The 20,849-nt window shown below is 40.9% G+C and overlaps 1 protein-coding gene and 1 long non-coding RNA gene across 5 annotated transcripts in view; both read left to right on the top strand.

Moving 5' to 3' along the window:
- Positions 1 to 20,849, top strand: part of LOC146562223 (multivesicular body subunit 12B-like) — a 39,024-nt gene that overhangs the window by 6,141 nt on the left and 12,034 nt on the right. For all 4 annotated transcript variants that reach the window (XM_085293801.1, XM_085293802.1, XM_085293800.1 and 1 more), the window contains exons 3-7: positions 7,270 to 7,365; positions 9,164 to 9,254; positions 10,306 to 10,435; positions 10,565 to 10,675; positions 16,811 to 16,860. In XM_085293801.1, coding sequence (XP_085149927.1) covers positions 7,270 to 7,365; positions 9,164 to 9,254; positions 10,306 to 10,435; positions 10,565 to 10,675; positions 16,811 to 16,860 — 478 coding nt within the window. The remainder of the gene's footprint in view (positions 1 to 7,269; positions 7,366 to 9,163; positions 9,255 to 10,305; positions 10,436 to 10,564; positions 10,676 to 16,810; positions 16,861 to 20,849) is intronic.
- Positions 43 to 3,291, top strand: LOC146562224 (uncharacterized). Its single transcript, XR_014894634.1, has 5 exons — positions 43 to 1,533; positions 1,631 to 1,742; positions 2,058 to 2,114; positions 2,228 to 2,400; positions 2,564 to 3,291. It is a non-coding gene; the product is annotated as an uncharacterized LOC146562224 (long non-coding RNA).

Here is a 20,849-nt window from a genome sequence, read left to right as displayed (position 1 = left end):
TTTCCATCTGAACCATCAGAATCATCAGGATTGAAATGTCAACACAAAACCAATGTTGAAACAACATTGAAATACTGATGAAACCTGACACTGACATTGAAATAACATTGATTCACTGTTGTTCTGTCATCGTTGATTGTTGATCTATTTATAGTTGACAAGGTGACAACAATCACGTTGAAAAACCATCGATTTATGGTTGAGCGGGAAATTAAAGCTGCTACCACTTGGACTATTCCGCAGCACCCCTATCACATTGGTACATCCCTCCAGGTAACCATTGTCTTGTACAGTAGAGCGGGACATTAGATTTACTCTCAGCGGAATTGACCGGAGAAGGCATCAGTTCATGCACTGCACTGGCCTGCACCACGATTAGTATAAGGTAAGAATGAATGACTTTTGTTCTATTCGTTATTTCCACGGTTGCATTTGAATAACAGTAAAAAAAAAAAAAAACTTGTTAATGTAAAGTTTCAGATAAAATGTGGGAGCCCGAAATTGTGTCTACTTTCATCTTACAATCCGGCAACAAATAAATTGCACTGCAAACAAAGTCTATCAACAAAGAAAACATTTTCGTTTCATACTTTTCCGTTATATTCCCTTACAAAGCTAGCTTTAACGCTTCGAGTGTTCCTTTGTTCTTGCCGTCGCCTCAGCGCTTGACCCAGACTTTCGCTCTGTGGTTGCTTTTTAGCATAGTACTACAAAAAATTGTAAATCTGTGATATATGATTGATAAACGTAAAGGTAACTGTATAAATGTGTTCAATGACTTTGTTACTTTTAATGATTGGAGAGCACCCGCTTCGATTCGCACTCAATTCAAACTTTACGCTGCACGCTCACCTAACTTGCGTTTGCACCTTTTGTCCACACGTAAACTGCGTTTAGCATTTACGTGTGGACGAGGAAGACGGAGAAAACGCAGCGTCAAAGGTGTGCGCCTATTTTGACGCCACACTGTGCGCCAAGTTTTTGTCTCGGTGCCATGAATTCCTACAATGGCAGACTTAGACAAAATACTGTTAATTTTATTATCTTCAGTGTTTAATGGTAAAATGGCCTGTATTTGTATAGCGCTTTTCTAGTCCCTAAGGACCCCAAAGCGCTTTACACAACCTGTCATCCACCCATTCACACACACATTCACACACTTACATATACGGGTTTGCTTGTAATTGTTGCCTATATACATTTTAAGCTATTATTTATTATTTAGTTCAATCAATAGATCAAGTTTTGTAGTGACTATGAAATATATTGTAATTATCTGTTTCCTGTTTATCCTAGACAGGGCAAAAAAGGACTCCAAATTAAAAAAGATAAAAATGAAAGACTGGTGCATTGTGCAGTTTAGCACTGGTGGTACAGAAATAGTCCCTAGATCATGGATAAATGGGGAGAAATTGTCATGGCCTCCATATCCTCCGTGAGACACATTCAGGATCCACGACGCAGTAAAGAGGAGAGTTCATCCTGGTGCAACATGGCTCACCTATGCACCAGTCCGACTTCTAATAAGCCATGGTGGGTATCATCTGGATTGGTGTTGTATAAATGTAACAATAACAAGTTTTTCGTGTCCTAATTTATGTCTGGCCATACATTGTGTTTGTACTTCCAGACACATTTCACGAAGCAGAACGCAGTCTTCAGAAATATCTAAGTGAACACTGTGATACGTCTGTCCTTCAGTCCGAAGCTGAAACTCAGACCAGTCATAAAAGAAAGCACAAGTAAAACTTTTTTTATTTCACAAACATATCTTTGATTGCTAAGAATTTATGATCTTGTCTTTTATACATATCTGTGGTGCTTGCATACTGCAATATCACCACATAATATAGTCCAAAAAGTGGAAGTTTGTAAACTTTTTATAAATGCAAAGCCGTGTACACTTGTGCACTTCAAAAATTCCTTGTATACTGTACCTTCTTGCACATCTCCGTTTCCTGTGTGTGTTGTTATAAATCAAACTGTAACTTTAGGAAAAAATATTCCAAAAGCACATTTGTAATTACTTATGACCGTTTTCAACTTTTTTTCTTTAGCAGATGAGCAGCCCACAAAAAAATGGTTTCCCCAGGCCCCTCGAGTGAAAATACCAGGTAATAAAATACTGTCTAGTGTCTTTGTACATATCTGTGTGTGACACAAGGAAACGTTTGACAAGTTGTCTGTATTCTTAAATACTTAAAAAAAAATTATCTTTTTCTGTCAGACCTGACGAGAGCTGTTAACGAACTCCGTGAGGAGGTCAGAGCCATCCGCAATACCGGCTGCAATGAATCGGTAGATGCTGGGGTACTGCCTCTGGATTTGCCCTTGCACAACATTGAGGAGCTAAACAATGCAGAGGCAGCTCTTCAATCACAAGAGGCAAATAAGGCAATGGTAAGTATATAAAGGTTATGTACACTTTGTAACTATAAATTGTAATAGCTGTCAGATGTGATTTAAATACATAACAACGGCCTGTTGGTTAAACACACAAGCACTTGCATACACATTTAAGACATGAGACACGCTAATTCCATCTCTTAAAATGTGTCTATAGGTGAGACGCTTTGCCTTGATTGGAGCCTGACGCAGCAGTTAGGGGCAAACTCTATGTCCGAGTTTGTCTTTGCACAAGCAGTGCAGAAATGGCTCCGATACGCCCCAGATCGTTTGGGTGGTGCAGGACGCACATCATGCAAAAAATTACAAACTTCTGTGAATTATATAAACGTAAATTGGAAACTGTCTTTTAATAAAGTATTTAGCAAATGAAACATGCCTATTGACCTTTTTTTGTTTATTTTTTTTCTCTGTTACATCACATGCAATGCTTTCTTATTTTAGGATATTAATATTGACATGATACATTGTGAGACATTTAGGTTTTTTTTTATAAAGGGTGTCCAATTTAAGGAATAAGTACAATTATGTGTTTAGGTGGTTGAAGTATTGATGGAAACATGCAGTAGTTTAGTATTGGTTAAAATACCTATAAAGAAAGGTAGATTTCCAGTCATGATTTAACTGTTGTTTTAATAAAAAGCAACTGTGCGAAAGAGGCGGAAAATCAACACCATAGCTCAACAGTGTTTCAATATCAGAATCTGACATTGTTTCAATGTCAGCAGTATTAGAAAATATAACGTTGAATCAACGTCAGGTTTCAACATTGATTCAACATCAAAACCTGACGTTGTTTCAACATTAAAAAAGGGTGCAAGAGTGACGTTAGGTCAACGTCACACTTCAACGTTGATTCAATGACACAGCCTGATATTGACTCAACATTGTTTCAGTGTTTCCTTGCTATCTGGGTAGTAATGATGGACATTGCTTCCAACTAGGGCTGCCACGATTAGTCGACTAATCACGATTACGTCGACTATTAAAATCGTCGACGACTAATTTAATAGTCGACGCGTCGTTTGAAGCTTTGTAAGATCCCAAAAGATGCAGGAATAAGAAGTTGGATTTAAGAGTGTAATAACGGACTGAAACAGAAGATGGCAGCACTGCATGTACAAGGATGCCAGCTGCCGTTAAACCCCAAAGAGGAAGAAGAAGCAGTGTCCGGTATCGTAGCTGTGTCCAAATTCAGGAACCGCGCGGCCCTGCTCAGTTTCCAGCAATGGCGGCAGCTAGTTAGTTTTAATATTACGCTTATTATTCTTTCTGGGTCACAAAATAAACATTTAACATATTTTCAGGCAAGAATGTAGCCGTGTAAACTTCAAATATCTGCTTGGTTTATCAAGACAACCACATATTTTCAAAAGCGCTCCGACGTTTTCGGAGACGTCTGTTACCCACCAGCTCGATCGTTAGCCGGGGTTCAAGGCTCATTAGAGCCGGTGAGAACACCGGACTCTCGGCAAATCGTTTTCAAACCCAACGCCGTCTTTCACTACTCAGGTTAAACATGATATATGAGTCACTTAGATAACTTAAAAATGTTATTGTTTGGCTTTTTTTTAGTATTTTATTTGTTCCTGAGTAAATCGGTTTGGCTGAGATTAAAGTTATAGTTTTTACACAGCTGAATAAACGTCAAGCAGACAACTGATTATCAGAAGTATGAGATACTCGAGAATATACTCCAGTGTCCTGTTATATTTTAGATAGCAAGGAGCAACGGCTGAATTTATTAAACTCCACCGAAACAATCTGCAAATTTCATTAAAAATTTTATAAACTATCATCTTGTCTTTCTTTTTAGTTAGCACATACCTTAAACACTTAAAGCTGTAAGCTAATGATAGTTATATAAGAGCAGATGCTGCTGGTGCAATAAGCTGTACGTTTTATGTCCAATGGATGCATGATCTGAAAATAATCGGTGACTTGTCGACTATCAAAATAATCGTTTGTGGCAGCCCTACTTCCAACTGAAATATTGGACTGTGTATTGGAGTATGTCTATACAAAATATGTCTGTTTTTTAAATCTTGGTCATACTGTTTCAGAGAGGATTATCTGGGGTTCACGCATTGAACCATCATTGGCTAACAACTTGTTACTGACAAGCCATTAGCCAATGGGTGGCTTCATAGTCGGACCCGCCCCCTTCACAACTTCCAGTTTGTTGCATTGCACCTGAAAGTTGTATCTCAAAGCTTCAAAATGGGACTTAAGAAACAAATGGATCATGTAACTGTAGTTTTACTTTGCTTTATGCTTTAGTGTCCCCAAAGACGAAATTTGTTGTTGTGTCCAAGCTCAAGCTGCCAGCAGGACAGCCACTATAACTACCATGTAGATACAACTAAATCTATCTGTCTGTGGCGTATGCTCACAGGGGCAATGTCAGAACTGGAATACTGAAGGACAATAAGGATAAGTGTTAAATTGTAAATGCAAACCAATAAACAAGGACTGGGTGTGGGTCATTATGTTTTCATGTCACTCAGCTGGATTTTCATTAGCCTACCCTAATATATATTATTATATTATACACACACACACACAAGGGGATTTAAGGGGCAAAAACTCTACCAAGGCAAATGCTGTATTCAGCCGTTTTGAAGAAAGTGATTTTTCTTTAAAATGGCCCAAATGTAAAGGGCACCCATGTGTACCCATGTGCTCCACTTCTCAGGTTTTCTTGGTAGTTTTTTCCATGGTCCTAATGACAGGCAGACAAACAGAACAGCAAACATAGCTTATAAAGACTTTATCAGAGGAATAAATTGTAATGATGGAAGTCATTTCAGTGTTGTATGAGAGTACTGTGCATACTCACACACATATTTTAAGTACTTGATCTACTCCTCATTTAGTCTGTCCAGCTGTCACGGGTCTGTTAATAAGGTGGGCCTCAAAGCAACAGGAACTTAATGGTTATTTTTAATCATTAAAATGTGTGCGCTTTTACGCTATTTTACAGACCCCCCAAATAGAGTTAAAAACCTGTAAATAGCCACAGTGTGTGTGTTTTTTTAATATATTGTCAGAAGCTGATTTATTTTAAAATAAGATCTGAAATACTTCTCAGCTTCTGTGTTTTTCTTTGTTTCCCTGTGCCTCGTATATTTTCTCTTCACCTGGTTTTACTCTCCAGAGAGTTTTGATTTTATGCCTTTATATCTGTATTCACAGCTGTGTCTCTCAGTGCTTCATGGCATCTTGCTGCTTATGTCTGTCTCCAGAGATGCTTCATAGGAATATTCAATACCCCCTAAAGACTTGTTTCATCGGTGGGCTTTCAGATCACTGCGAGCATAAGCTTTTAAGAAGCAGTAGTTGAATCTGACATTGCATTTTAAATCAAATGACACGACCATATTTCAATATCAGAGGTGTGATATCTCTTATCAGACAGGTGACATTCTTCTCATTGAAGTCTGTGTAATGACGGCGCCATACAGTGGCACTCGTGTATGTATTAGACAAGATCCACTACAAGTTTACACATGCTTTTGCTGCCGTGGCTCAGCGGTTGGCGTTTCAAATTCAAGCTGCGTTGCGTTCTTGTGGCAGGATGATGCCTGAGGTGCCTCCTCAGAGGACCGTGCCCTCGTTACTCCTCAACTTGACTTTGGGTTTCACAAAGCGAGCCCTTTGTTTACGCTGACAGGATGCGCTGGCTACTGACCTGGAAAAAGGTGGCCAAGACGGGTTGTCTTGTAAGGAAGTAAGAGAGGCTGGTGATGTATTGGCTCCTTCTGGGACCTTTCATGGAACTGCTGTGGAGAGGCCCTGCAATCCCTCTCTCTGCTCATCTTCTCCTCTTTCTCTCTTCTCATCCTACTATCTGTCTCTGTTCCCCACTCTAGCCTCTGCTCTCATCCCATCTAGTCAGTGGTGGTTTTGCATGAAACCCATACCATGTCCCCCCCCCCCTCAACCAGTCACCGGGGTCATTCATCATTATTGTCAAGGGGGTAATGTGTGTGGGTGGGTGCAGAGATCTATGACTTCTTCATTTGAATGAACCTCATTAGATTGACTCTTCTTTGTAAAGGATCCCTTTAGAAAGTAACTCTGGCAGTTATTTAGGTTATTCTCACATGATAGCCAATGGAACATGACGCTTCAGCCAAGCATGTTTGCTCGAACGATGGAAGAGTCTCTGCGATGCAGTCTGCAGGTTATATTTTGCTTTATCACTCTGCCCTGCATACCTAAATTTACATAGCAATGCAGTATAGGACCTTGAGGTTGACTTGTGGTACCCACATGCTGTCAATTTGATGCAATCTCTCTTTTTTTTTACTGACTCTACTGCTTGTTTACAACTATGAATGAGCCTGTTGTACAAGGGCAAGCGGCTCGGGTCTTTGAAATCAGACTTTAAATTCTTTGTAATTTATTCTTAGAAAAAGCTGTCTCCTTAAATAAAGTAAAACTACTCGTGCTGTGTGCGCAGTGTCTCAGTCTCAGTTTACCCACGTCTTCACTCTGGATACATTACAGAAGGTTTATTTTTTTTTAAAAGATACATTCCACATTTACCATAAATATATTCCCTGCTTTCCCACGTTGAAGTTTGCCTCCCTTATTAGAGCAGATCCTTGTCAGGGCATCTTTAATCAGCCAAGTCCCAAGAGATGATATTTTTAGCCACCTTTTTGGAGGCTAAGACTTCTTTACCCACGCAGAGCACTAATGAGATGGAGCAGTAGTGTAGGCAAGCGTTAATTAAGGCTAGTATGCAAAGGAAGAGGCAAAAGCAGCACGCTCATGGCATACATACATTAACTTTATCCCACCTCCTGCATGTTTTCTCTCTCCTTGTTTTTTTTTTCCCCTATTTTTTCCACGTAGGTTGCACAAACAACAGATGGCTCTGACGCCGACCTGAGGAAGGACAGCTTATTCAAATCCAAGGTCACACGCTACCTCTGTTTCACCAGGAAAACTGTAAGCGTGAATGTAAACTTCTCCCTTTTCCTATGTGCTCTGCACTAGCTCCTCATCTGCTGCACCTTCTTTTTTGATTGTTGTATGCCAATGGTCATTAGCTCACTTTTTGCTGCCAGAATATCTTAATAGGCCTTGTGTTTGTCCTGCTTTAAAAAAGCCAGGACTGGTAGTGCAGTTTTAAAGTTTTCGATAAAATGGATATGCATGCATATTCTGGATGGATAATACCTGGAAGAGGTATTTTTCATGTTGGTGGCCCTCGAAGATATTATTTATGTTTATTCATGAAATAGCAATGAGCTGCATTTTAACTATTCCAATTTATCTGATCAGCAGCAGCCATGGTTACCAAAGCTTATGTACATATAATATTTGAATCAGAAAATGCCTCCTATTTATGCAAGAGAAAATGCTGTAGGATATATATATATTTACAGAGAGAGAGCTCCTGATTTGAGTAGCCACGACTCCTCTGTGGCTGAAATGATCTTTGCATTGTATTTCTCATAATGCTGTTGGGGCATTTTTTTGACTCCTCTCCTGCCTGCAGCCTACAGCTGATGTGTTTCTGCTTGGCTGTCAGCTGCTCTGTGGCCATAAATACACCTGCTTACATTGCCAGGATAATCAACCTGTCTAACCTCAGCGCATACAGCTTACTATTGGTCGTCTATTAATTAAGTTTCCGTGGGTTGCAGGTGGACGGTGCAGGCAGTAAACAAAACCTGCATTTTTGTTATTACTTTGCATCAGCTCAATTTTAGGACTTAATCGAGTCCGATTCTTTTTCAGCATCCCCCTTAAAGTCAGGCAACCTGGCAGCGGCTGCCTCGTGCCGGAGCTCAATCTGGCCCTCGGTTTAGTATATAGCATACAAATGGCCTTCCCCTAGTTCCTGTATATTATCTTAAAATGCGTGTCCACATTGTTTTGAAGACTTTGACGCAAATAAAACATGACAGAGCCATCAACAAAGGCTATTTTGTCTGCCAGTCATTGGAGCTCCCACTGTAATTGTCTATGACAAAAACAGATTCTGTAGAATTAGCCCCTGTATTATGTGGGGAGAAGTAAATAGTTTGTGATTTATCATACTCTAGGTTGAAGGTAGATAGGCCCCTTTGTCAGTTTGCAAAGGAAAAATTCTCCCCGGAAAAAGAAAGGGGGGGAAACACTAAAAAAAAGGTTTCATGCATAGTAATAACATTCATCCATATTCCTCCTTACGTCAGTGTAAAAACTATGAATAAAAAATGTCTCTAATGGTAATGACTGTCGGGCAACAGTGGCAGTGGAATCCAGGCTTTTCGGACGCATCAAGTCACGCCTGGCTCGCCCCACTCTCTACTGCCGCTGTGTATTATTGCAATTTATTATGGCAAAAAATGAAAATGTAATGGGAGACAGGGAAGAGTCATGCTTGAAAATGTCAGCTACACAGTCCGTGATTATTTTTAACTAGTCCCATTCTGTTGATCAGACTGCCTGCTCTGTCTCCCATCACCCCATAGCTTCTCGCCAAAAGGTTGAGAATGATTACAAGTTCACACATGCATTCTCTCACTCCAGAAAAAGCTATTAGAGAGTAATTACGTGAGCTATTTTGTCAACCATTCTCTTTAGAGACTTCTTGAGCTTTTAGTAAATCATTGAGTCTATTATCTCTACATTTTCCTCCCTGAGTACCCAAAAAAATGACTAACCTTTTTCTCATTCTTGCTCTCTGTCCTTTCCAAAGTTGCATTTGCATATATTATTTTTAAAAGTTGCTGCCTCCGCGCTGTCGTTCGTGCAGGGGCCCGATGTTGTCGTGGACATGAAGCTGACTGATATTAAAGACGCCCTGCCAGAGTCGTTCACACCACTGCAAGAAACAATGGACACAAGTAGGTAAACAGTCAATACCGACCACAGGCTCGCTCCCTTCCTCTTGCTTGTTTTTTTCCCCCACCACTCTCCGACCAGCTTATGCCGAGGTCCTCAGGGGCAGCTTTGCTTGAGATAGTGAATGTTTTATGGGTGCAGGTTAGCTTAATTTATGGCAGGCTGTGGGAATAAAATAAACATTTTGCCCTGGAGGTACAAGAGAAGAGAATCATGAGTCATTGTTTATCTCAGCTGGAGCTGTGCTTTTCTTTATGAGGGCCTTATTTATGTATTTATTTGGGGAGAGGACGAGTGGATGGGGGTTATCTAATATTAATGAAATGCATTCCCCAATGCTTTAGTGCTTTTTGAGTGCTACGTATTTCCCCCTCACTATCCACGCCGTGGAAATGTAATAATATTTTGGTGTGGGGAGTGAGGACAGCTTGTTTATTATTTTTATTATCATTGCATTTACACTGCACTTTCTAGTGTTGCTGGGGAAATAAATGAGCAAGGCACAGATGCAATATAGGGAAAGCATGGCAATGTGTTTTTTTTTTCTTTTTTCTTTTTGCCAGAATGAAGAAAAGAGATTATGTTTTGTTTGGCTATGTTGTAATTTAATGTTTTATTACTTTATGTGAATCCATGTTTAATGTATACATGTGACATTATGTATGAGTTTCTATCTAGAATATTGAGTTTAAATCCCCGTTGTGCTCTAAAGCTGATGGAGGATTCACTTAGTTCTGTCATTTTACCTACTAAAGCGATAAAAATGATAATAACACATGTGAATTTTGTGGCTTTCCAGTGTCCACTCATTTCCACTTTGAGCACAGCAAGTCACCCACAAACTGATATTAGCTCATCTTTTATTCGGAGGATGGTAATGACTAAATAGCAAAGCATAAATGGGATTTGTGAATATATATTTTTTCCTAGAGGCTCAAACTGTCGACAGGTTTTTTTTTTCCTTTTCTTTAGCCCCAAACTGTGGAGAAAACAGAACTGAATAATCAACTAACAATTTCTCTCTGACATCCTCATATGTACTTGACTCATCAGAGGAAGCTGCCATGAGGAAGAGGAGGCTCTGTGTGAAAATGAGCCCTCGTGAGGATGCGAAGACAGCTGTATGTGACATCCAGATCACGGCAAAGTCCAAGACCCATCTTGTTAACTACACCTGTGTAGGGTGAGCTATTTGACAGCGGGAATGAATGAAATCGTGAAGTTTTGCAACTTTTCTTTTCGTCGCAATCATTTTGCCATTTGCAGGTAAAACTGCTAACCAAGCTGTTGTGTGGCTTTTTTTCGTACACAGCGAACTAAACAACATGGGAATATGGTATCGGTTGGGAGATGTTCACCAGCGTCAGCCGTCTAGAGTCACGTCCGGCAGGGTCGAAAGCGACGCCCGACCCAGCACAGCGAGGTAACGCCCCGCCACAATATTCAGCTGTGCGTCTCGGGTTTTAACTTTTCCTCCTTGCCTTACTTTTCATTTCCTGCGCTTGTGAGCTTTTGTTACGCTCCTGTGCCTCTTGTACGCCAACAAAGACACGAGCAATTGATCACTCCTGGGCAATCTGCTGTAAAGGTTGCTGCTGGACAACAAGGTAGCGAGGGTGAACTGGATAGACGGGGCTAACTAGACAGGAACCCCTGAACAAGAACAGAAGTTCAATGAGGGCTAAACTCCTGCTATTTGTGTAGTGTCCCAGGAGGCAGAGGGAGGTCGCTCCTCCGACTGCGGTGACAAGAGGGTTGTAGTTTGCAGACAAAAAAAAGAGGAGATGTAGCCCGGAGAGGGAGCGACAGCTGCAGAGGAAGGGAGAGCACCAAGATCTCCTCCACGCTGGTATTCGTGTGTCCCCGCCTCTGCTCATGCTGCTCCGGCTTCCTCTGCCTCGGGCCTCCGAGTGAACGGAGCAAACCTTTGTACTGTGTCCAGAGCAAACAGCTCAATTATTTATCGCAGTGAAGAGCTGGGGATTTCCACAGCAAATTGTAAATAAACAATCGAGACTCCTTTGGTGTGGCGGTGCTGTGGAGGGTGAAGCTTGGCACAGCGATCTGACGTCTTTGCCAGCTTGAAGTGCTACGTTCTGCCATCCTGTGCCGGGCTGAGTAAAAGCTCCAGCAGGCCAGAGCGGTGGAAGCCACCAGCAGGAGTATTCAAAACAGAGCTTCTGTTCGCCGTGGCTGTGCAGTGGGGTGAGAACCATTAAAACTGGAAGGCTGTGGATTCAAAACCCCAGGTTCAGACCACGTGGAGTTTTGTGAATGGTCCATATTTTGGAAGCCGATGGTCAATAATCTTTGATGTGATGAAGTTAGATCGAGTGCTCGGGCCCACGTGCGCCTTCACAGCTCTCTTGCCGGTAATCCTCAGTTCTTTTGAAGCCCACTTTCAAGTTGGTGAGGCACAGAGGTTGGAATAAATTGTACCTCGAAGCGACTCACACACCCACTGCCCCCCCTTACTCTTGATGCCTGCTGAGATCACAGGCCGCTGTTTTTGTGTTAACATTAAAATTCATTCCACAGTCAGACTCTTCTTTTGAGAGTATTTCCCTCCGTAATGCACCGACGCATAAGGACCAAACTGTGGGCAATTTACACAGTAGCAGTTCTTACATGTACTTCAGACAGCCATACATAGAGCCATAAATAGTTCTGTAATTTTTTTTAAGTCACAGATAAGATAGTTTGACACAGTGATTTATAAACAGCTCCTCAACAAGCACCGATTCCCTGAAGAAGTACAGTAACACAGTGTAACTGTCTGTGCAGTGTTACCCCACTATACTTTATTCATATTCAGCAAGAGAAAATTCTCTCCTTCACGCCTCCTTCGGGCTATCTATTACAAGTTTATGGCCGTTGGAGAATAGCACCTCTTAAATTTAAGTGCTCTTTACAGTCAGTGGAAAAGATGTTTTAAATACAGTCAATAATGTATAAATTTTTAATGACCCTTATAATTTTGAAAGCTGCAGTGATCCCTCTCAAATGTTACGTTGCCTCGGGCGGCGAGAGCTCGTTAGGGTTGTATACAAACGTAAACCGCAAATCAGGTTTTTTCGGCGGCAACAGAGCTGCAGTAACTGCAGAGCGTTGCATCATTACGGGACACGCGCAGTTACTGCATCGAGGCCAAGGTGTTATATTTAAATTGCTTTTGTATCGTTTTTGTCAGCTGTAAAACGCAGGGGGTGAGAAGTTTCGGTTTCGCTTTAAGAGTCCGAAATTGAATTTGCAAAAATCTTAAAGCACTTTAGCTTTTCTTTCGTGGGCACTAATACTCGTTATAAGTGGTTTCTGTGTGAAATAATGAGCCTGGTGAGGGCTTTTCTTTGGCGTGACTCAGAGGTTCAGTCAGCGCCATCAGACCTATTTTAACCACTCTTACTACTGCTAAGCACAGTATAGGGAAATTTATACTAGAATTATGGCTTCAAGTAATTATTTACCTTCATGATTATTGTAACGAGTCTCTTTTATAATTAGTTTATAAAATTATCAGTATAAAGGAAACAGCCATGGAAACTTGCCTCACCCTGTGTGACTGGGGTTGCAAAACCTAAAAAAAAGACTGAGACTGAAATTATTCATTGGACTTCTGGCTTGTTTGCTGTGTCCAGGTGGCATTAAATTCATACATGTAATAAAAATTGTTATTGACTACTGTGAAGTGCTACAGATAATAAACAAAGAAATGGTTTTTCATCATATTTCAGGTTTTATGTTAATCAGACAGGTGTTAAAATGTGATCTACTTTCTATTCAGCGTGAAGGAAAGTCCTAAACAAGTCCGATTTTTTAAATTCAACTTTCATTTAAGCATTAGGAACCTTGAGATTAAAATCTCTGTTTCTAGTGAGATCTGTCATAGAGAGGACACCATATAAATGACAACATAAGCAAACAAAGGAACTCAACAAGTAACGTAACACAAAACATAAAGTGAACAGCAGTTGCACAGTTTTTATATGGGCTCTGAATTCTCCCAGGGAGACAAAAAGTATTCTGATTTAGTGAGTTTGAACTTTATTTCGTGACCCAGGTGCAAAATCAGAGGACGCTGCTCTAACAAGTTCAGAAAAAGTCCTTGGTGCCTTAAAGAAGCTCTGCTTCTAGAGGAATGCAAGACTCTAGCAGGTGCTTGTAAAACTGCAAAAAGGAATGTTGGGGATTTGTAATGCAATAATTTATTTTCCTCATGCAGTTTAGTAGTTAAAATTATGGATAAACAGTAAAGCTGAAATGCTTGTTTCTCACTGGCTCAGGCTGTTGTGCCATATTGAGCAACTAAAAGTTATAGGGAGGAGGCCCGCTGAGCCGTCTGCTGCGCAAATACGTTTAAACACTGTGTGCTTAACGTCTCTTTATCAGGTTTGTCTGAAGCGTCTCAACCCGAGACGGTGTTCTGATTCCATTCATGGCAGCAGGTTGATGTCAACCACTTCAGCTTGTTCTCTGTCAAGACTGACCGTATCAGCAAGTCCCTGACTTTATAATGTTAGGGGGGAAAAAACAGCACCATCCGGCCAGCCTTTTAATGTGGCCAGTAAAGTATCTCCCTGCTTCCTCCTCCTGACCAACGCTGCCATTTGTTCTCCTGATAAAACTGTCATTGTTGAAGCTGGTATCTGACCTCTGCAGTGACTGCTAGCATAAATTAGCCTTATTCTAACATTGCAATTTCTTTTGCCTCACTCAGAATCAAGGTTTTTGACATTTCTCTTAAAATAATGGGCCACTGTACACACGGACACTTTTTAAATCAATCTGTGCAGTGATAAAAATGTCAAGGCAAAGTCTCTTTTTCTTCCATTTCAGAGGTTTTTTTGCCTTTAACACCTGAAGGCTCGATAGTCATCAGTGTCAGAAATGGCACGCGTATCAATACATTTAGGATTGCACAGTCTTCTACCTGTGACACTCCACGCGTTGCTGCTGCTCCGCACGATTATTGTATCAGCTTTCATTGCACGCTGGTTAACCAAGACTTCCCACTGCACACAACTCTTGAGAGAAAGAGACACGGTGACTGTCAGCGTGTCGCATGACAGATCCCCTGTCTGAAGTGTTGAAGAACAATCCTTCCCGGCTCAATCTCACTCATTACTTTGCTACGTTTTGGAAAAAGTTGCAAAAACTAGCCGAGATCAAGCGAATGGATGCAGAGTGGTGCCAGAAATGATCGAATGATCAGCTAAGATCTGATGGGCAGAGACTACTCGGTGATTTGCCACCAAAGTCTAAGAGATTCTCTTTTCAACACCTGACACTGAACTTAAAGAAGGATAATGATGGGTGAGAAAGCAGCTCCCACAAAGCAGCACTGTTGGCACATAGAGGAAGGTGTGGAGATGTTGTCACGGCAAAGGCTGGATGTGTGTCAAAGCAAGAGCTTCCAGCTCTCTGTATCGCAGCTCTGGCTCTTCAGTCAGTGATATTACTCTCATTCTCATCTTACCTACCTGCCTGTCTGTCGCCACTGTCTCTTCCACTTTCTCTTCTCCTCCTTTTTTTTTTTTAAGTAGACAACTCTTTTCCGCATTTGCTATTTGTAACAACAAAAAACGAACACCACTGAATCGTAATTCATGTTGTCGAATAATCCTTTGTGCTTTGGTTTGCTTTCTTATTTTAACTGATTTTAACTCGGGCAGATTTCACGGGGAACTCTTGATCCACGTTGTAATTGTGTAAATCTATCAGGCCGCGTTCCCAGTTTTACTCTAATTTCATGAGGAACTACACCATAATTGAATATTCAAATTAGGAATATGTGTCAATATGGCTCTCCTTGCCTGAAATGAGGATTAATTGTTGTCAAAACTCCTGTGGCCAACATAACACTGCTGTTGATTAGCAAATGCACTTGCCATGTTTTTTTTTTCCTGTTTTGTTTTAAGAATTAGTTGTCTAATTGATTTGCCATATGTTACCCTCTCCAATCCACCTAAAATTGTATTTAGAAATCACCAATTTGGACTGAGACAGTTTTGAGCTTTTCAAACAGATGGGAAAAGAAACCCTGGAGGTTGCCTGTGGAACAGTATTCCACGAGCCTAGTAGGGATTTCCACGAGTACCACATTCACTTTTTAGGTTCACAGATAAATAGCCAGACTTAATGCGGAGCTCCCTGCTCTCTGCGTCTCCTCCGAGCGCTAATATAACACCACAAACTGCGATCCCTTAAAAGACATTTAAACCGTTTGCCTCCACTTTATCACTCCGAGGGACGTCTCTGTGCTTTGAGAGACGCGCACCTTTCTTCCTCAGCTCCTCAGCTGTGGAATCAACCTTTGCAGGGTAAAAGAAGTCTGCCTTGAATATGGCAATCGTTCCCACAAGATTGATGCCAACCTTTTAAAAATTCACCATTGGCCTGGATTTAACATGGCCAAATGCTGATGTAAATGAGGAGGAGAAAAAGTCGACCCTTTCATTGCAAATAAATCTGAGTTGCAGGCTTCAGCTCATAAATACCACAGCCTGTCACGAGTCTTGTTTTATTGCTCTTGATGGAAATTATTGCATTTATTTATGTCGTCCGTAGATACGAGTCTTTGCAAGTCACAACTTGCACACGTACTAATAGAATGTGCAGATCCGACTTTAGTCTTAATTTTTTTAAAGTTTTACACTCTCCGTCAGTGAAAAATTGATTATGTTTTTTCCCATAAACACACCAAAAACAGTACATAATACGCAGAACGCACTTTGTTATTTGCAGCTTCACACCTGCTCACTCCCAGAATCTGTCCTGTCTGCGTTATAATTCAGATTCCTTTTATAACCGACTTGTCTTGTTCGTGGTCTCTAACAACAAACTCGCGTGTGCTCTAATGAAAGCAATTCCCCCTTTTTTTATTGATATCACCAACTGCTTTGCATTATCGTTATAAGAGCATTTGTTTTATAATGCCATCGTTGCTCCCTTTACCTACAAAGCATGTCATGTTATGCAGCTCTCTTGAAGCTGTGAATTCCCCCCACCAGCACCACCACTGCTTGCTGTGGATTTATCGATCCGTAGGGGTGAGTCACAGGGTGTAATTCATGATAGCTTGATTGATGAGGATTTCAATCTTATATGGTTTGTTAACTTCAACTCCCCGCAAAGTGCATTCTGTGCTGTTTTCTGTAATACAAGGCCTTGAAAGAGGGAGAGAAGAGGGAAAAAAACAGACTTCCCTTGAATAATGGAATCTCTCAGTTCCTCCAGAATTAACAAGATCCTGCTCCAAACCCCTGCTAAAGGTCTGCTCGAGCCCCTGGGCAGCTGAGGCACAGTTTAACTTCGATCATTTCTCCTCTTCAAGTTCACCCTGTTATTTCAGTGCTCTGTTTTGCCTTTGGACATTTTAGAAAGCCCTTTGTATTTTGGAGGAGTTCTAATGCTTTTAATCCGTAAATAAATTTCCTGCTTTATTATATTTGAATTCCCGAGGGATGTCTTTGGGAGCACAGGTGTTCCAAAACACAAAGTTAACAAGCATTTTTCTTGTGTGTAACGTGACTGAATATTGTTGCTTTTTTTCTCTCTCCAGCTCGAGGATTTACTCTGAGCGTCACGGCACTGGACTCTACACCATGACAGGTAAAAGGTGTCTCACTCACACACACACACACACACACACACACACACACACACACACACACACACACACACACAAATATGCTTGTCAGTGCTATTTATGATGCTGTCACTATAGACAATTACATGAAGTGAATATTTGAATATTTCCCAGAATGCACTATGCTGTTAAACTGCTGTCAAAGTTGATATAATGCTTAATGCTTTCTGTGTCGTTTTTGCCGTTTGTAAAAACAACACAAATTTCTGTCTGTACTTGGAAAAGCAGCTCCGATGGCACTTGATCTACAAATGCTCTGTCTCAGATGTTCTCACTGCTGGATGCTGGACAGAGCTTTGCTCGTCTCAGAGAACGTGGCTTCCCGGAGGAGCTCGGCATTATGCTCAAGAGAACATTTAACAGCTGTCAAAGACGGTCCGTCACATGCCATACTTACATATGCACCTTTGCATGCACTGGAGGTATTCCTTTGGCTTTGTCAAGGAGAAACTCAACAACAATTGCAATGCTCCGTGACTAAAACACGCGCACACACACACATACACACGCACACACACAAAAAAGGCTAATTCATTAGGAAACAGAGCTTAGACTATGACAGCCTAAGCACCACCGAGTCAGAGCCGGCTGAGACGTTCAAGTCTAAAAGAGTGTGTGAGCCACACGAGGTGAATGAGGCAGGTTTTTATCCAGCTGGAGAGAGACACCATGTGGTGAGGAATCCTCCTGCTGCTCCAGCAGAGTCCCAGGCTATAGCCGTGCTACACCCATCTTATTAAATATATAAAAACATGATGTGACATGTGGATATGTGCAGTTCAGGATGCTGATTTTATTTCAGTTTTTAAAAAAAAATGTATTTATCTTTTAAGGACCCTGAATTTAAATCCAGTGATGTTCAAACAAACAAAAAAAAAAGGAAAAGAAATACAGAAGAGACAAAGAGCGTATCATTGACAAAATTACTGATTAATACATCATTGTGCGTGTATGACAGTCATTTTCTTAGATGGTCAGGACAAGTAAGGCCCTGAAGGAGCAGACGTTACCACACAGCTGAACAGTTTGTGGCATTTGGTGTGGGATTCCTCCGCTGGGACGGGGTTTTGAGTGACAGCGAAGGAACCTGCACATACTGTACACGGCGCTGGCAGCAGTCACCATTTATCTCCAGAAAACTGTCCTTTGCAGGTGCACGCTCCCCTTCCTTCTCCTCTTTATGAGCTGGCGAGATTTTTAAGAAAAATTGATAATGGAGTTAGCCTGACACACTTCTCGCTTTATTACTTGAGACTGCGTACCCGTCAGCCTCGCAGCATCACACTGCGAGTGTGAGAGGACGCGCCTTCCCTTCATTAACAGTATGATGGCCCGCGGACCAAGTGTGAGGTCGTAGCCGACAGCCTATTTGTGTTAATTGTTAGCATGTCGGTAGCCCCGGTGTGTGTTTGTGCGCTGGTGCATGCGCGCCTGCGTGTGTGTGGGCTGACAGCTGGCCAGGTTCGAGTTGGTCTAAAACCATGTGCGCTCTGTCAGGGTTGTACAGGCGCCTTCTTTAGGATTGATGAATTGCCTGCTTTCTTGATTAAACCCTCCGTCACTTCCCAACAAAACAAAAACCCCAACACACACACGCGCGCGCACACACACAAAAAAAGGCGAGTTGAGGGGAGGAGAGGTAACATGTCTGGGAAATCTGTCATCTGCAGTCACATCATGTACAGATGTGATGTGCAGAAGCTTTGACATTTATTACCAGAATATTAAAAACGAATTCACATTTATTTTGCAGCCCTCTTTCGCTTGACAGTTGGAGCTCATTTGAAAAGTTATCAAGTTTTCATTGCAGCTCGAACCGTTTGCTTTTCTTCCACCGCCGTTGCTTTGATCCATGCCAAGTCCCTTTGCCAATTAGGTCTTTTATTCATACCTTGGCAGAAAATCAGGATATTTTTAAAAGTAATTATACATGCATTTGAGCTATCTGTCTAAAAAGCATATGTCTGATAAAATAAATAAATAAATGTAAATGTTTTGAAAAAAACACAAAAAAGCAGCCCCAAACTCTAAAATAAAACCACGTTGCATCGCAGTCTGTCTTTATTACCTGCTGGACAATATATAGCATTCAGCAGGCATCCATCTGATAAAACGGTAAATGTAATAAAAAGTAATACATTTACATATCTATAGCATTAATCAAAAATAAATACTGACATTGGCCCTGATCTAACATAATATGGAGAGCAATTATTTCCCTATCCATTAGGGGAACTTCAATTAACATACACGAGAAGGTTCATCCTTCAGAGGAGGATGAGGGAGAGAAAAAAATAGGGAGCTGAAAATTAACTTGGGTTTGCAAAATATCTTGGCAGGATGACAGTGATTTTTGATTTTCAGGAAACAATATTAGAATTCTTATTAAACTATGTGCATCTGCTTTTAATTTGCTGCAAATAATTGGAAAATGCAATGGAGCTTTCCAATTAAAGCTCCACTTTATGCTGTTTAATAATACCCTCATAATATTATAGCTTATGAAATGACAGGTGAGTTGGTGTATGAATAAAACATAAAGCCCTGTAATAAGAGACAGAAAAAAAAGAAGAGGAAAAAAAAAACGAGACAGTTGTTGGGGGGCTTTTAAATGCTCGACATAATTTGCATATATTAATCTCCTCTTTTCAGCCTTATCAAGTATTCCACTGTATTTGAAGTTAAAATAGTCGTGACAGGCAGGGGTACGCTTCGTTTTTCCATGGATTTATTACTTGTATAATTCTGGATCTTTAATAAGCCAATATGACTGATCCTCTGAGTTCTGTGGAATTTGGTTAATTGTTCCAGATGGTGCTCACTGATTATGCAAAATTACTTTCTTTCTCCTTTTTCCCCCCCTACCAACTACACTATTTCTTGATTGACTAACATGGAGAAAAAAGATTATTTTTGGCGCAGCACTTTCATTAAGAGGGTTCTCATCAGGTTTCAAACAAAAGTTCCATCTTATCTCCCTGTGTAGTTCTGGGCGAGGCTGTGCAGAGGGAGGAGATCAGCCGGCTCTTATCTCAAACCATGATGGATCTCAACTGCTTCTGCACCGCTGGGGTTATATTTTAGAATAACACAATTCTTTAGGCTGAGGGATTAAAAAACACGACCTCTGGATAGTGACACAAAAGTTATTATTAGTGTACAGCGTTCGCTTCTTTCTCCTTTCTCTCTCCAAAGATTGATGAAATTGCTAAGCAGCTGGGTTTGTCCTCCACTTGCAGCTCGGGCTCCATCCACAATTCACTAACATTCTGTTTTGCATCAGCTAAACTGAGCTGAATGAATCATTTATGGAAGTGTTATGGGGGAGGTATGGGCAGATTTACTGCCGAGCTTTTACTTTAGATGGAATGGGATTTCTATGAAACCGATCTTGATGTCTGAAGTAATGCCAAAGCTTGCATCAAGACATGAAAGGAACGCTCTTAAAACCCACGTTTTGCTTCTTAATTCCCCTGGTCAGCAAAAGGCGAAACATACAGAGAGAGAGAGGGAAAGTTCACAGGGAGAACTGTAGTATTTACATCTAATGCCTGTACAGACATTCTCAAACTACTGCTAGCAAGTCTTGATACAAAGAAGCACCTGATTACCTCATAATAAATGAATGGCATATAGTTTAGTGCTTCTGTGCTCATATTAACCTATATGTACGTTTTCCATATTGACATGGCAGCATGTCTTGGGTGGATACTGCACGAGTGAAGCGAAGCACTGGCACAAAATACTACGGTGCAAATCCTGTGCTAAAATATAAAAGCAAGAAATAATGTGTTTTGTGTTAAAAAAGAAACTTTAATCCAAGTCTCTTGAAATGCGAAAAAGGTTGCTTTCTCTTCACATCTCAAGCGTTGCTTCCTATTTAGAATAAAGTTTGGATGGTTTGTTATGTAGATCTTGTTGTTTTCACATTTTTTGCATTATTCCAGAAAGT

This window comes from Mchenga conophoros, linkage group LG12, assembly GCF_057382185.1.
Source record: "Mchenga conophoros isolate Kocher_MC1m ecotype Shallow Benthic linkage group LG12, M_conophoros_male_GT1.1, whole genome shotgun sequence".
Taxonomy (NCBI): domain Eukaryota; kingdom Metazoa; phylum Chordata; class Actinopteri; order Cichliformes; family Cichlidae; genus Mchenga; species Mchenga conophoros.
This window is presented reverse-complemented; position numbering and strand designations above follow the sequence as displayed.